Raw genomic sequence first — 18566 nt, 5'->3', positions numbered from 1 at the left:
TCAACAAAATGTTTTATTTTAAAGCTGTTTTACATATTTGTATTGATTGTTTGCTCACCTGTTTTAATTAACAACTGTGTGTTCTGATTCTACAATCATTCTTTAAATAGTAATGAATCAAGGTCTTTTGAGAACCTTTGATTAAAACGCCATTTAATAGGCAGTGAAATGCATAAGTAATTTTGGATAAAAAAATATTTTAGTCAAGGTTTCCTTTGAACCTTATTACAAACATTAAGTCACTTGGCCACAGAAAGAGACCCAGGTCTTGCCAGTAATTAGATGACACAACCTGTGCAGCTCTTGAGTAAAAAGTAATCTCTGAGAGCACTAAAGTATTTGATACATTGCTTACAAAGACATCTTCGTGGAGTGTTTTCAGTGAAGAGGTATCCAGTTAATACTGTGAGAGGAATGTCAATTGGATGCTTTCTGGATCAACTAACCTCTGAGAAAAAGACAGACAATTGTTCTAGAATATTTTACTTCCACTTAGAGGAAAAGCATAGCTTTTTATTTACTAAGTGGCAATACCTAAGACTAAGTTACATTGGAATAGGTGCTTGAAGTTATAATCCTTCCCAATTTTAATGAAAAGACCATTGCAGTTCAATTTGAATTAATTTGATATTTGATCAGTGTTCCTTTCTTATTTGTATAACATTTATCAAATGACGGACATTAAATGTATTGTAATGTTTTAATGTTGACAGTAAAGAAATTGTTATACTTTACTTTTACTATATTGTTGGTGTCTGAATGACTGTGTAGATGAGTTTCAGACTGATCCTTATTTGCGCTTCTTCTCCTGAATAATGCTTCCAGAAAAAGTTGGCCCTGATTCCGGTTGTTCAGATCCTCTTGTAGAGGGTTTTACACATTCAGCATCCCTATGTCCCTCCAAAAGATCTTAACTTGATTTTATTGGTGCTTCAGTTTCCTCCATTTGAAACTGGAGATGATAAACTTAAAATGTTTGACTTGAAAAATTACCCGCCTTCTAGCCTTTCTTCAGCTTGAATGGTTTCAGAATTGTGGACCATGTCCTGCAGGTCTCCCTGCTTAATTGTTCATGATGACAGGGTGGTCTTACGCACAACTCAATCATTCCAGTCCAAGGTAGTATCAGGTTTTCACCTTAATTAGGAAATAGTCATTAAAGGGGGCTGGTTCTTCAGGTTACAAGGAACATCTGGATTTCTGGATATGGTCAGAGCACTTAGAATCTACCTCAGCAGGACTTTGGTTGTTTGAAGGACATACTGTTTGGCATCAAATCAGACTATAGGCAGAAGGTTGAGATCTACAATTCAACATTCCTACTCAAGTTCTGGTCAGCTGATTCCAGAATGTGTTTCTGTTATGAACCGCAGTGTGTTTTTTACTGTAGCAGTTGAAGCAGGAGTCAAAATTAAGTGGAATATTTGTAAAGTTTGTTAAGATTAACTTACATGATTGCAGTATACAATTGTAGAAAAGAGTTGACTGCACCAGGTATACCATTAGACCTCCTTCAATTATATAAATACCTCTTTCACCATAAATGTGGTGTAATTGACTAATAAAGAGGGGTGCACCCGGTCATAAAGTATTGGTAACCTTTATTTAGAGACGAGGAAAAGAAATGACCAATTGGGGCACTCATTAATGGGTGTGAACATATATATTGTTATTATATTGATATGTTAGATGTGATAAAAACAATCTTTATTCGTATCTGGTTGAAAACAATTACCTAGTAGCGAAATATTAAAAGATGATGATTGAGACACACATTGATATGAACAAAAATTCAGTTAAGATAGACAAAAATTAATTGTCTAGCCGCGAGGCTACTCTTATATCTTAAGATTTGTTTAAATAAATTCTATAATAGATCCACCTTATTTAATGGTTCAAAACCCCTGACCTAGATCTTAATACTATGTATAGCCTCTGTTTCTGCACCTTTATAATAAGTTCCCATAAGTGAAATCTAACATTAAATGGTATGGATTCCAATTAACCCTCAAGCATCTTTCTAGGTGATAGTAATTTCCACAAACTCATGACAATCTGCTTGTGGGTTTATGAGGTTAAGTACCCTATAATATGGAACTTGATGAAGTTCAACCTGTGGAAATAATCGCTGATCCTTTCTTAACTCCACTCCCATAGATGATGCCAAAAATTGGAGACATCAGAGGCGTTAGTAAGGATTGCCTAATGCTATAGAATAATTGACTCTCAGGATTGAACTATCTGTATAGAATTATTAGCATTAATTAGGTCAGAAATGGCTGTCAGTTACAACACCTGATACCCTCAGAGATACGGGAACCGCTACTGCTGATCACTAATAGATCAATTCTATCTAGTGCTAAAGAGGCATGTACTAAATGAGAGGCTCAGGAGTTTAACATGAGTAGCGACATCAGTTACTACTGCCGGATTTCCAGACCATCTCTACTCCCCTGTGTCCAGCGTGTCTGCACTTCACTGCCTCCATTACTACTGCCGGATTCCAGACCATCGCTACTCTCCTGCTACCATCGTGGCTGCACTCCGCTGAATCCGCTATCTCTGCTTGGTTCCAGCCCGCCTCTACACTCCCGTGTTCATCGTGCCTCCAGCTGTGCTTACTACTGCTTCCTGAGTAATTGCACCTACCTGCTTACCGCTTCCATTCTTCAGTGACCTCTGCTCCTGCCGGCGTTCAGCCGTTCAGGTATCCCTGCACTTCTCCGTGACAGCCTGCTCTCCTGAACCGCGGTATGCTTGCCTTCCATTGACTTTGCTATTGTTTGCATATCTGCCTGGACTGTGTTGTATTCATCTCCGGAGTTCTCCTTTCATTGAAGATATTGTTGCTATTGACTTTGCTTCCTATTACCTGGATTAGGGTAGTGACTTGTGTATTTCAGCAGTGCTTGTCTGTTATCATTGTATTCTGGTTATCATCATTAGATCAGGTTCCTCGTGCTTCCTGTGTATCTTCATTGTTGTATTCATCTCCTCGTGCTCTCCCTCACATATATATAGCAGTGGTACAACTTGCTGAATGCAGACCACTGACTCCTGTTTCCCATTGGCACCAGTTACAAGTATCCTCTCACATAAGCAGTGGTACAACTTGCTGTATGCAGACCACTGACTTCCCCGTTACCTACTTGCACCTGGAATCATCCCAGCACTATAGACAGTGGTACAACTTGCTATACGCAGACCACTGACTTCCACTACCTCCTCTATACCCTGGACATTCCTTTCCACTATAGCAGTGGTACAACTTGCTATATGCAGACCACTGACTCTCCTCACGTTACTTGTCCATCTGGCTCCTTGTTCATACATCTAAGTCATTACCAGTTGCTGTTAGTCATAGACTTTCCTTGAGCATTCTCTCACCATCTGCTGATTCTCCTGTTCCGTTGTCACCCTGCTACCAGAGGACCATAGTACTAGCTATATTACCCTGGTAAGAACATCATCTGGTGATATCCTGGGCAAAGACTCCTAGTGCCCGTGACAATGCCAATGTCTTTGTAATATCCGTGTGATGGTTCTCCATTCCGAACAGAAAGTTCATATTACTCTTAATTTAATGTTCCTGCTATCTATTGATCCTTTCTTAATTTTCTGATGTATCAAAGCATCTCTTGTATATTTAGACACACAGCTTTCAGCAGCTTTAATAGTGTTAACGTTATATCCCCTTTTTTCCTAATCTATATTTTAGTTTAGATGATCTCTGTTTAAAAGTCTGCTCATCTGAGCAATTCCTTTTAGTTCTTAATAATTCCGCTTTTGGAATTCCGGAAATCACCATTGGAAAATGTGAGCTAGACACATGTAATAAACTATTTGTGGCCGTTTCTTTCCTGAACATGTCAGTATGTAATCTGCCATCCTCAGTTATAGATATAGTTAAATCCAAAAAATTGATGGATACATTCTGGATATCGGCTGTTAATTTCAGTTTTAGATCATTTTTGTTCAGTAAATCAGTAAATTCATGGAATAGTTCAATATTCCCATCCCATAGAATGATCACGTCATCTATGTACCTTAACCATAATAATATATGGTCAGAGTATTTTTTATTCTGCTGTTGGAAAACTACTTCCTTCTCCATCCAGCCCAGATATAAATTGGCATAGGTGGGAGCACAAGCAGTTCCCATCGCAGTCCCCCTGATTTGTAAGTAAAATCTTTCTTCAAATACAAAGTAATTCTTCGTTAATACAAATCTTAAAAGTGTGATCACAAATGCTGTAAGGTCAGTATTTTTCTCCATCCCTAGAAAATAATCCACAGCATGTAATCTATTTTCATGTGCTATATTTGTATATAAGGATATATACAAAAATAGATATATACATATGACGCCAATTTAGTAGTTACGTTGACACTAATATTATCCAGTTTGGATAAAACATCTATGGTGTCTCTGATGTAAGTATCTAGGCTGATGACATGTTTCCGCAGATGATAGTCAATAAATCTGCTGGCCTTTTCTGTCAGGCTGCCATTCCCCGATACTATCGGTCTACCTGGGGGTAACCATTCGTTCTTATGAATTTTTGGCAGTATATACAGTGTGGCAATTCTAGGGTTGGTAACCTTAAGAAATTCGTAATCTGACTTGGAGATTACATTACTTTGATGAGCATGATCAATGATGTTATTATACTCAATAAGAAAATTTGCAGTTGGATTGAATAAAATTTGTTTATAACAATCCTTATTGTTCAATTGCCGATAAACTTCATCTAAGTACAGTGATTTTGGCCACACATTAGAGTTGAATGGTAATTCCAGGAGTTAGTATTTACACCTATAATCTTTAAATATTTAATTTTAAAAATAATGCAAGGTAGAGGAATTTATACTGATCACCAAAATATTAATCTTGAACTTTAATCATTCACCATACAATTTATGTAGGTTTTCGTAGAATCTGCATGTCTCAGTGAGGATCAGCTGGGATTTGTAATATAGAACATATGTCCTTAACTTACCTTTATTAAGCCTCAAACATGGATTATGTTATATTCTGATTCATTAGCATTATATACCCTCAGCTATATTATTTGATTATTCAATTTCAAACCCGATGGTTGCTATAATGTTACCAAGGAAGTTGTCATCAAAGGGGAGTAGATCTCAATATCTACTTCCTGGAGTCCATCCATTTCAACCTGATGGTTGCTACAACATTGCCAAGTAACACGTTATTGGAGGGGAGGGCTCTCTCCTTTAAATACTCCACTCAGCTGTAATATCGGCTTGCCTTGTCAAAGCTACTAGCAAAACGCGCGTCGGCGGACGCCGCGCTCGCTACTCATGTTAAACTCCTGAGCCTCTCATTTAGTACATGCTTCTTTAGCACTAGATAGAATTGATCTATTAGTGATCAGCAGTAGCGGTTCCCGTATCTCTGAGGGTATCAGGTGTTGTAACTGACAGCCATTTCTGACCTAATCAATGCTAATAATTCTATACAGATAGTTCAATCCCGAGAGTCAATTATTCTATAGCATTGGGCAATCCCTACTAACGTCTCTGATGTCTCCAATTTTTGGCATCATCTAAGGGAGTGGAGTTAAGATAGGATCAGCGATTATTTCCACAGGTTGAACTTCATCAAGTTCCATATTATAGGATACTTAACCTTATAAACCCACAAGCAGATTGTCATGAGTCTGTGGAAATTACTATCACCTAGAAAGATGCTTGAGGGTTAATTGGAATCCATACCATTTAATGTTGGATTTCACTTATGGGAACTTATTATAAAGGTGCAGAAACAGAGGCTATACATAGTATTAAGATCTAGGTCAGGGGTTTTGAACCATTAAATAAGGTGGATCTATTATAGAATTTATTTAAACAAATCTTAAGATATAAGAGTAGCCTCGCGGCTAGACAATTAATTTTTGTCTATCTTAACTGAATTTTTGTTCATATCAATGTGTGTCTCAATCATCATCTTTTAATATTTCGCTACTAGGTAATTGTTTTTAACCAGATACGAATAAAGATTGTTTTTATCACATCTAGCATATCAATATAATAACAATATATATGTTCACACCCATTAATGAGTGCCCCAATTGGTCATTTCTTTTCCTCGTCTCTAAATAATGATTGCAGTATAGCAGTATAGCAGAGAAGACATGCAGGAAAACAGGGGAGGGGCGCGACATAAGGCTATTTTCGCTCAGACTCCACTAGGTCTAGAACCTGCCCTGCCTACTGCTGAAAGCATTTCAATTGAGCACATTGGACATTTATCCAAAATGCTGCTATCTGCATTTTAAAAACTTCTCTGAAATTGATTAAAGCCATTGTGTGACAACCTATCCTTTACACTCATTAAAATTAATCCAATTTGCAGATATTATATTCAGAGCTTTAAATGTGGAGTGAAAAGTGCCAATATTATACTAATACAGTCAGGGCCTGATCAACCACTAGGCTGACCAGGCTGCAGCCTGGGGCGCTGGGTCCCGGGGGGCGCGGCGCTGCGGGTATTTATTTATTTTTTTCATTCATTTTTTTTACTTTTCATTTATTTTTATTATTTTTTTCGGGGTGGGGGTCGCCGCGGGGGGTCGCCGCGGGAGGGGGGGGTCGCCGCGGGGGGGTGGAGGGCTCGACAATCAAAAGCATTGGTGGTCAGTAGTTAGCAACACACAGCCAATCACCAGGCTGCCTGTTGCTATGCAGCAGACAGGAAGCAGGACGTCTTCACTTCCTGTCTGCTGATCTGAGGAGAGGAGCGACGCTGGCACAACTACAGGTAAGTGAAGGGGGGAACTGCCCTGCATATCTATAGGAAGGGGGGGGGAACTGCCCTGCATATCTATAGGAAGGGGGGGAACTGCCCTGCATATCTATAGGAGGGGGGGGAACTGCCCTGCATATCTATAGGAAGGGGGGGGAACTGCCCTGCATATCTATAGGAAGGGGGGGGGACTGCCCTGCATATCTATAGGAAGGGGGGGAACTGCCCTGCATATCTATAGGAAGGGGGGGGAACTGCCCTGCATATCTATAGGAAGGGGGGGAACTGCCCTGCATATCTATAGGAAGGGGGGGAACTGCCCTGCATATCTATAGGGAGACGGGGGACTGTCATGCATATGTATAGGGAGGGAGAGGGGGACTGTCATACAAATCTATAGGGTGGGAGGGGGGGGCTGTCATGAAAATCTATAGGGAGGGAGAGAGGTTGATATGTATGAAGGAGGGCAGAGGAGGGGGGCTGATATATGTGACTGGGGGAGTATTGATGTGACGGGGGGGATAGCTACAGAGTGGAGGTAAGGAAAATAGCTGCAAGGGGGATGAATGCAGGGTGGGAGGTAAAGAAAATGGCTGCAGCAGGGGTTAAGGAAAATGGCTGTGGGGGGGGTGTTGTGGTTAAGGAAAATGGCTGCAGGGGGTATTTAAAAAATAGAGCAGCTTTGGGGGGCAGAATCTCATGATTGTGTGGTGGTCACATGGGTGGTCTCAGCAATCGCTAGAATACTAAATATTAGTGAGATGGGGCTGGTAGAGGTTTGTATTTGATTGACAACAAATATTCAGATATTGCTTATATATGCCTGTCCAATGGGGTACTTTTAGCTGGCTATAATGGAGTGTTTTGTTTTAACTAAAGGGCCTAATCATTCAGGGTTTGCATTATAATACATTTTTGCATTTTCAAAACAGGACGCCAACTTTCCAGAAGCCAGCGAGAGGATAACAAAGTTGCAAGAGAGAAGAGCAAGAACAGGTAAGAGACAATGGCACAATCTGTCTAAATTTGAATGCTGGAGAATACACCTGAACATTCATATTCAGGAGTGTTCCTATACACCTATATATTCGGAGGAGGGGAGAGGGGGGGGGGGGGCGCTGCGTCCGTATTAGCCTAGGGCGGCCAGAACCCTTAATCAGGCCCTGAATACAGTACAATCTAAAGTAAAATAAACAGGTTTTATTTCTAATTAAGTTAAGGGGACTAGAGAATAGAAATGTGAGTGCATATATGAACAGTCTTAATCAAGTATTATAACACATGATGATATCAATACAATGAATATTTCAATAAAAACTATTTTTTTTCTAAGTTAGTATGCAGTTACAGGAAAGCAAATTGTTAGTGCGGTCTGGAATACTAAAAGTTATGTTCTTGATTTGAATACAGACTGTTTTTCTGATGGCTTAATAGTTCATTGCAGTTAAAATACAGTTAACATCAATCAAAGTTTGTTAAAAGAAAAAAAATTAAGACCTACTGAAGCACAAATGTAGGAACGTGAAAAAAAATAAAATGAGTCAAAATAGTTTTGTGTATAATAACCTTTTAAAACATTTTTCTAAGACCTTTTACTATGAAATTAAATATTATTTTGTGTACAGTATGAATAATGTAGGTTTGATCACCAAGGGAATATTACACTAACAAATGTAAGCTATGTCACAGCCCTTTCATTCCCTGATGAGTTTAAAACAGCTTTAAAACCCAGCACTGGATTTCAGAAGGTGAACTGAGAAGGAGGATGTGGTCACATGCAAGTTCACTGTGCCATCGAAACTGACACATTGTGGCGGAGGTAAAAGTGCTTAAATTTGGTCAAGTTAGCAAAAATACCTAGGAAATTGGTGAGATATGATAATAAATAAATTACACATATAATTAATCTGCAAGAAAAACGAATTAATCATCATCATTTATTTATATAGCGCCACTAATTTTACAGCGCTGTACAGAGAACTCATTCACATCATGCCTGCCCCATTAGTGCTTACAGTCTAAATTCCCTAATGTAGACACACACTCACACACAGACAGACATAGAGGGAGACAGACAGAGAGGGAGAGACTAGGGTCAATTTTTGATAGCAGCCAATTAACCTACCAGTATGTAGGTGGGGATAACTAACTAAGAGGCTATTCAGTAAATATTTAATTCACCATAATGAATACATTTTATAAACACTGTTAGCATAGCACATTGGAAAATGAAGCGTCCCTGGTCTAATGAATCTGGGATTGCTTATTTCAGCTGCAGATAATATTTGTTTTTTGATAAGAAGAGGATCATCACCCTATGATAATTGCCTTTTGCCTAAGTAAATAATGTTAAAATTGAGCACAATAACCTTCTTCTGTTTCAGAACTAGTCAGTCTCTGTGAAATAAGTGCATGAACACAAAAGTGTAAAGACAGTTGTTTAACTTGGAAACTATTATAAACTTAGAGGATCATACCAGCTGTTTCACTGTAGAAGCCAATACTGAAAATATTAGGATTATCCTGGGTTATTGTGAGGTTTCTAAAACTTAAATAAACCAGTGCTGTAGTTGCATTATAGTGTGAAACATTGTTTTTTTGCTACAATAAACAAAACTCAATAGCACCATTTAATTTTATCTACACTCATTTTTACATGACTGTTATGTTCCTGATTTTTTGCAGCTTTAGTGGTCATTTAAAGAAATCATATTGGGAAATAAACTGTACAGTTTATCATTTTAAAATTTTAATATTGCCTGTTAGAACTGTTAGGAGAGTTGACTTCTATACTTTCCATAGATCTTATCTCAAATACTATTACAGAATTTTCCAGATTTGAAAGCACAATTCTGAAAAGAATGTTTTTGTTTGTGATATACTGTTAATTAATCGTGAAAAATACCAATGCTGGAAAGATATTATCAGTAGCATAATATACTGGTTGCATTGAAGAAAATTAATTACAAACTACAATTACTGTATCAGTGCTCATTAATTGGCAGGATGTACAGTATCCTTTATCTTCTTACACTGAGTGACAATTAGATGGAGCTGACATGCAGCAATGTATCTAACTAAATTGTATGTTAGCCATATATGCCTGGAAATTATGGCATTCACTATGTTTTCCTTTATAGCCATGTATGAATGATATTTGGTAGTCAAGTGTTGAAAGAAATTGTGCCACCATAACTTTGTTAGTAAGGGGTGTTAATAAATGGTATAATAAATGATCTGCTCACAGAACACAGTTATGAATTAATGTGTCTTTCTGTTGTTGCTAAAATGGTGTCTTTATCCTGTAGACGTTATGGGAGATAATCAAACTTTTGTGACAGAATTCATAATTTTGGGGTTCCCCAGCCTGAAGAAAATCTACCCTTTTATGTTCCTGCTTTTCCTAATCATCTATGTTTTCACTGTCACTGGGAACATAATCATCTTCATAACTGTACTTACACACTACAAGCTGCAAATCCCTATGTTTTATCTACTTAATCACCTGTCTGCTATGGAGATCTTGTACACTTCAGTAATTATCCCCAAAATGCTGTCCAGCTTTGTGACGAAAAGCCAGAGTATTTCTTTTAACAACTGCATGATTCAGCTGTATCTCTTCAGTTCTCTTGGAGCATCCGAATGTTATTTACTTACTGCCATGGCGTATGATAGATATCTAGCTATTTGCAAACCGCTGCATTATTCTTCCAAAATGACCAATGCAACCTCACTACAAATGGCCTCTGGATCTTGGGTTGGTGGTTTCATTTCACCAATCCTTCCCGTCGCTTTAATATCGAAGCTTGTTTTTTGTGGCCCTAATCAAGTGAACTACTTCTACTGTGATGCTCAACCTCTTCTCAAACTTGCTTGCAGCAGTACCCAATTTACAGAGACAGCAATCTCTATATTGGCTACCGGCCTTATATTTAGCTCCTTCCTCCTTACTGTCCTCTCGTACATATTCATTATCTCCACTATTATACAGATTCCCTCAGCCACTGGGAGGAAAAAGGCCTTCTCTACTTGTGCCTCTCACCTAACTGTCGTCATGATTTACTACGGTACCATAACTGCCATGTACATGCAGCCCATGTCTAGATTTTCTTTAGATATGAACAAGGTGTTATCTTTACTATATACAGTTGTAACTCCTATGCTGAATCCTATTATATACAGTTTAAGGAATAAGGAGATGAAGCATTCTCTGAACAAGGTTTTTAAAAGAGTGAAAAAAGGAAGTGATGAAGAATAAGAAATGATTGAAATGTATTGTGTCTGTTTAAACTATTCTTAAGTGTATTAGAAAAATATTTTCCACTACTTAAGTGACAGTGAATTACACTACCTTATAAGTGATTTAATATTCCCTTAAGCGCTATTCTATTCTGATATTATGAGTAACCGTCAAACAATAAGCTGCTGTCCACCAGGACTTGTGTGAACCCCACAAAAGGTTAAACAAGAGAAGAAAAAAATGGGGACTGTGCTATTATTCTATAGATCAGTACCAATATATTATGATATTAATAAAGAGCGTTGCAACTCTTATATCATGAACTTTTTAAAAAATGCATTTATTAAAACATATGTAATTTACGTAAAAATGAACTGATAACATCATACATAAATAAACAAATACAATGTACAATATATGATATCAGTCTCTGAATGGGCTGCAACCGTATTGAATACAATCAGTATCCTGTTTTACTCAAATTGGTGTAGCCTGTTATGGTTAGACAGGCTATGTGTTTCTTTACTATTTTTAATGTTACAAATATCGTTTGCAATTCTTGTTTGCATTTTCTACTTGTTCTTCCAATATACTGTAGGCCACAGTGGTACGAAATCAAGTATATCACATTATGTGTATCACATTATATTGTTGCATCTGGTCCTATTTGTTAGTGTGTATTCTTGTATTGTGTTGTTTGATAGAAAGTCTTTAATGGGCTTGGTGCTAGTTCTTCCTGTAGTTTTGCACCTCACACACTTGTTGCATGTATAGAAACGTGTTCTTTTTCGTATTGGCTGTGAGCAAATCATATGGTGTGCCTTCCAAGGGTTCAAAATTAATGGAAATCAATATCAGTTTTAAATTAGGGGCATTTTTAAAGATTGTTTTTGGGTTTCATCTTTAGTAACATATGCCAATATTTTTTGATGAATCATTGTAATGAATGGTACCCCTATTTGTTTTTCTTTCTTATTCTGTATTCCAAAAGGATACTCTATGTTTTTGCTTTGTTTCTAGCTATGCTTTCTTAATGATATTGGTGTCATATTTTTTCGTTATGACATTCTGCATAAGAGTTTCCCCCTGTTTTTCAAAGGTCTGTAATTTAGAGCATTTCTCCTGAGCTGGGTGAATTAACCTGTCAAAATGTTGTTTAGCCACTGTAGGTGGTGAATGCTTATGGCTAGAATGAAACTATTACAGTCTACTGCTTCAAAATGTATTTGACTTTCAATACTGTTTCCTTCAGTCCTGATTTCTAAATATAGGAAAATGGTGTGGTACATGTTGGTGGTAGTAATGAATTGTAGGTTTCTACTGTTGTTATTGAGGTGTTTGAGGAATTTTTCTAGCAATTATTCTGTGCCCTTTATGGCAAATTTGGGGAGCTCCCAAATGTGGTGCCCCTCCCACCAACTCATGAACAAATTTGCATAATTTGATGCAAACTTAGTTCCCATAACGGTGCCTTTACCCTGGATATAAGGTGTTATTAAACCAAAAATAATTATGAGATATTATGAATTCTACTTAATCATCTTGTAAATCACCACTTCTCTTAAGAAAATAGCTGGTGCTCTCACTGACTTAGTGATGTATACACATGTAGAGAACCTTCACATCACTTGTGACTATAATGTCTCCTAGTTTTTGAAAAGTGTGTATAAAATGTCCCTTCATCTTTGCATGTTAGAATGATGAGGGGAGGAGCTGTGCATCTCTATTTGTGCTAGAGTGCAGAGTTTTTGTGGGGGTCCATAGGTTTCTAGAGCAAGATGGTTACATTGGCAAAGGAGCAGAAATTTGCACATGCAGAGGGCAGGGCTTTCCTGGCAAAATATTGAATAGTCACATTTGTGTGACTAGTTTTTTGGAACAATTCAAAAGTTTGATTTCCTTTTTATTGAGCAAAATTATTGAAATGAGATAAAGTGGTTGAGAAAGTGCATTTTTAATGATGTTCCATTTTCACTTTGCTAAATCACTTGAATTTTGCAACAACTCAGAATTGGTGGTTATCAGACCTCATCCTCTACTTTTAATGGGAGTCATGTTGGCACCTCCATGTTGAATTTTGGGAGAGAAGTATTTCTAGGTACTCCCAGAACTATGTTAATTAAGTTAACGCATATATGATGCCAAACCAAGCAGTATTACTGTAGAAAAAATAAATGTACAAATTAATTTAAGGGATGGTTCTAAAGTGTTAGGCGGTTGTACTTTGATGTACTGTTTACATGATTTATACCTTGCACTCCACACAAAACTAAGAGCAGATTGGTAATGACTTTGAATACTTTAATAAATATTCTTTGTTAGATAACTGTATAAAAATATATCACTTGTGTAGTGCTGTACATATTTTTTATGTTTTATCTTTTTTGGTTCACATTACTGTACTTTTATGCATATTTGACACAATTGCATAAAATACTTTATTCCACATGAGAAGTCATGCTTTACACCCCTTTTTTTTATGAATTGTACTTTTCACCTATCGTGGGACAAAATTATTGTTATAACATATGTAGTGTTACAATATGTATAGGTTAATGGTCCAATACAAGGTGATCATCATGTATTTGGCCAAGCATAAATTGTGGATTCAAGAGCTGCTGTTTTACTTTCAACCCCATTGACTTGATCCCAGTTGTGTATAGTTGATATTGGTTATGAGTGATTTAAGGTCAAGCAGACTCACAGCGATGGAGCAACATGCAGACAAAACACTGCAAACAGGACACAAAAGAGAAAGATCAATTGGCAAGCTGGGTCAGAGGATAGGAGAGGTACACAATGTGAAATAAACAAGCCAGGAGTTTAAAGGCAAGCAGAGATCCAACAGTAAGGTCCAGTAAGCAAAGCCAGTAGCAGAATATAATTAAATTACAGTCTAAATATGCATAGACTAGCCTAGATAAACCTTACACCAGCAAGGCAATGAGTGTATTTATGCAGTTCCTGGCCATACAGCTGCTGGGTAGAAATCATGTGAGCAGCAAGTGGCAGCTGCTGGTAGAAAGCACATGAGCAGAGAGTGAGGACTGCTCAGCTGTTTAGTAATGAGCAGTGATGATTCTAACAAGAATGTGGAATCCTTGTTAGCAACTCAGAAAACAGGGTAAGGTTGGTCAGCAACAAACACAACAACTATATGCAGCAAAATCTGGAATGGATTTCTGAGACAGAGCAGAAAACAAAACATAGAACAGCAAAAACATAACAGTTTAATGCAGCATAAGTATCATATAGATTGGCACAACCAATACCGCCTCAATAGCTCTTCTGTTATTGCCATCTCAGGATCAAAATAATTTGAAAATGCTTTTTTTAATGTTTAAAGATGTTTAAATAATTTTGTTCATATTTGTTATCTATTTTCTTTTTCTTTTTATTATATATTGAACTGAAAATTTGAGCTTTCAGTTCCACTGTACAAGCAACCTTCTTATGCATGGCCTGGCAAAGCTGTAAGTTGACCCTTATCGCGCAAGGACAATATTGCCAGAGCAGCTTCTTTATATGAACTCAATAATCAGCATGACAGCTCATACTTTACATTCCCACTGTATTTATAATTTAATGTTTTATCTGTACTAAGACACCAATGTATTTATTTTGTATTCATTTCTGTATAAATTATTGTTCTAAATTTAATGATAATTGTATAAACTCACTGAAAATGTGACTTATGCCAACTTTTAAAATAAATACTAATACTAAAATATAACTAAAAAATGGTAACAACAGTATTTCAAGCATCATAGAAGCTCACAATTTACTTCCTAAAATTGATTGCATATGATTCCAATCTATATAATCCAAACACATCTTCTTTGAGTGTTAAACATGACAAATGCTGAAATGTAGGTAAGTTCTGTATCCTGTACCTGCCTCAGCTCTTTCTCTCATTCCTGGATGTGGCTAGATCCTATATTTCTTTTATTTTCTTTACAAACTTGCAAATAGGCTTCTACCTACCATTAACCCACTGTCACTAATTTTAGCTTTTGAGGTGGCAATAACAATGTTACCCTTTTGTTTGTCATTTTGCTACGTTCCATTATTAATTTGCTTACTTTAAATTTCTGTTCTGCTCAAATGGTGATTCTCCACCAAATTTTGCTTCAACTATGTCAGTACTGCAGCCAGCTATTGTTGAGCCACTATGCACTGGCAGACTTTCTGTTCATGTCCCTATATAGTCTTAAGGTCAGTGTCGGACTGGGGCATAAAGGGCCCACTGGGGGACTGCAACGCTAGGGGCCCACCAGAGGAGGTGTGGCCAGCCATCATAGAGGCGGGACCTGACACTAGAAAGGGAGAAGTCATCCCACGAAGGACAGCTAGCACCATAGTGTAGTATATAAAGAATGCAGTGTGTATATAAAGAGTACACAGTCTTGACCTGCCCCTTAGATTGGGCAGAGCAGTCACCAAAAATCGGGATTGTCCCACTAGACCAGGATTGACTAACCTGTGGCACTCCAGGTGTTGTGAAACTACAAGCCCCAGCATGCTTTCCCAATATATAGCAGCTTATTTCTGGAAGGGTATGTTGAAACTTGTAGTTTCACAACACCTGGAGTGCCACAGGTTAGCCAAGCCTGCACTAGACTCAGAACATTTGACAGACTGTCCTACCTGTTCTTGTCACTTTTACCACCTGTGGCTGCTGGTTTCTTTAGTTGTGGCTTGTCTGGATCCAGGAATGTTGAGGGTCCTATTTGGAAAAAATAATGGGTACATTTAGAAAATTCCAACCAGCTCCGGCGTTAAATCAATAGGACCCACAATTAATACTTAGGCCTTCCTCCAGTCCCAACATTAAAGTAATAGTATTCACATTTAATAAACCTATTTCCTTCCCTCCAGACAGCCCCTGCAATAAATGAATCGCATTTACGTATAATAAATATACCTACTTCCTGAAACCGTCACTGCCATTAAATAATTCATATTCACATTTAATAAATAGACCTCATGCTCCTCAAACTTAGCCCCACATTCAATTAATAGCCCCCAAACCACCCCATCTTAAATTAATAGTCCCCACTATAAAATTAAATTGCCCCACCTTCACCCTACAAACGAAATAGCACCCATTATTTAGCAACCACCTAGCACACACATATTACATTGCCACAAGTTTGCTGTGCCATCACACACACATTACTGTGCCCCTTCATCACCATGCTGTGCCTCCTTATGATCACACTGCGCCCTCCATGCTGCTTTTGCCCCCCCCCCTTCACCTAACCCCCTTCATCATCCTGTGCCATGCTGCTTTGGCTCCCCATCACCCTGTGCCATGCTGCTTTGGCTCCTCTTCACCCTCTGCCATGCTGCTTTGGCTCCTCTTCACCCTCTGCCATGCTGCTTTGGCTCCTCTTCATCCTCTGCCATGCTGCTTTGGCCCTCCTTCACACTCTGCCATGCTGCTCTGGCCCTCCTTCACTCTCTGCCATACTGTCTTTGCCCCTTTTCACTCTCTGCCATGCTGTCTTTGCCCCTCTTCACTCTTGCCATGCTCCCAATTCACTCTCTGCCATGCTCCCCCTTCACTATGCGCCGTGCTCCACCTTCACTCTGCTCCCCCCTTGCTTCCGTTCCTTCACTTACCTTTTCTACCGGCTTCCCGCAACTCTTCTTTCTTCTCTTCTTCCCGACTCCTCTCTGCGGCGCTCCTTACTGAACGTCGGATGTGATGACGTCACGCCTGTCATTCAGTGCGAACGGAGCAGAGAGGAGTCGGGGAGCACTGCGGTCACATGAGTATTCTTTTTTTATTCTTTTTTTTTTAATTTTCCGCTCCCCCCACAAATGAAGAGGGGAGCGATCTGGGTCAGGGCCTACCAGTTCGGTCCCCTGGTGGCCCGGTCCGATCTTGCTTAAGGTAGTAATTAATCTTCATTTATGGACTAAACAAGCATTGTGGGTTCAATGTCTGTTGTTATTTTAGTGGCAAGCTTAAACTAAATGCTCTACAAATAACATAATTTGAGTTTGTTTTGGGCATGTTCATATTTTGAGTCAAGGTAATATGTCTTATCAATTTTTAATATATGGGGTACATCTTTTCACCTATTGTCAATATTGGTTGTGAAAGAGAACAAAGGTTTGTGGAAATTGATGTGTACATATACCGGGCATATGCACACCCATATTCCACATAGATTGGATCTGAAGAAACATCTTTTGTTCAATACGTATATAGGCAATACCTTTCTTTAAAAATATGGTACTAAGTCACATATGAGGCGTAAAAATGGCGAATGTAGCAGTGCATTTTTATTTGTTCCTCCAGCTAATTCACTGGTAGAATTAATTGGACAATAGGTGTACGACATGCATGTATTACCTATTGTCCAATCAAATACTGGTTTAATAAGACTCATCAAATCAACACAACCCAAACCCTTATCCTTGACCCAACACGTTGACCCATCTCACTGACCTTGTTGCACAATATGTCACCACTAACCCTCCTGCACATGCCACATTTTTTCCCTCCTGCCCCTATGACACATGATACCATTACTTTCCCTATGACACATGTTTAATCTCCTTCCCCTATGCAACTTTTCTTTACTCCTGCCCATCTGTCAAATTTCTCTCAGGCCCCTATGCCCCAATTTTTCAATCGTTATCCAACCCAAGTTCTTCCTCTTTATCCTCCCTTAGTATACCCTCCTTATCCTCCCCAAGAATACCCTCACTATCCTCCCCAGGTTTACCCTCTGTATCCTCCACAATATTACCCTTATTATCATCCCCAAGTTTACCCCGTAGCTTCACTAAAATTTACAGCCACTGTCATCTCCAGTGCTCTGCTGCCCTACTGACCTCTGTTGCCCCACTGCCCTCTGCTGCGCCCCTCCATACACTGTTTCCCCTCCACCCTCTGGTGTCATACTGCCCTCTTTGGCCGAGGGGCAAGCTTGCGAGAAAAAAAAATTGTTTCAGTTCTTATGTATATTTGCACGTGTAGGTTGTTTGTCACTTTTAATTGTTTTGTTTTTCACATATTACACAAATTTGAAGATAAAAAAATATTTGTCCTTGTTTTTTTGTACATTTACTGTAAGCATTACTTTTGAAGCAAAGCACAAAAGGTAGTTTACATGTAAAGTATGATGAAATCACATATTTTTTTATAGCCGTATAGTCTTGTGACTCTGGAGGAATAGGATCGACATCATCCACCTCCTAGCCAGCAACCTTGGCCTCTTCCACTCATGGAACCCCACTCCTGATCGCGATTGTGACAGGATGGACCGTCTATGCCACCCTTTCTGTTGCTGCTGGGAACTGGCTGGGCTTACTTTGCCACGTTCCCTTTCAGTATCCCAAATGCGCTCTTTCACCTCAGTAGCAGGGCGCCAAATGCTACCACCACTGGACTCCTTTGCCAGCATCCAGAACCGAGTTTCTTCTGGGTAACTGACACTGCGAGTGTACCCAGTTACTGGTGTACCAGGGCTGTTACTCCAGATCTCTTCCTATGGATCATGGTTGCTGTGGATGGATCCCCCCTGGCCTATCACACTGGCC

General features: G+C 38.7%; 1 protein-coding gene across 1 annotated transcript; it reads left to right on the top strand.

The window, feature by feature from the left end:
* The first annotated feature begins 10082 nt into the window (after nt 1–10082).
* Nucleotides 10083–11027, top strand: LOC142151786 (olfactory receptor 6N1-like). The gene has a single exon (XM_075207835.1). The coding sequence runs from the start codon at nt 10083–10085 to the stop codon at nt 11025–11027; it is 945 nt and encodes a 314-aa protein (XP_075063936.1).
* The last annotated feature ends 7539 nt before the right edge of the window (nt 11028–18566 follow it).

The sequence above is a fragment of the Mixophyes fleayi genome, chromosome 1, assembly GCF_038048845.1.
Source record: "Mixophyes fleayi isolate aMixFle1 chromosome 1, aMixFle1.hap1, whole genome shotgun sequence".
Taxonomy (NCBI): Eukaryota; Metazoa; Chordata; class Amphibia; order Anura; family Limnodynastidae; genus Mixophyes; species Mixophyes fleayi.
Note: the sequence above shows the minus strand (reverse complement) of the source record. Positions and strands in the feature narration are given on the sequence as shown.

Coding starts and splice junctions, on each gene's coding strand:
- LOC142151786 (XM_075207835.1), top strand. CDS start 10,083: ATGGGAGATAATCAAACTTTTGTGACAGAATTCATAATTTTGGGGTTC.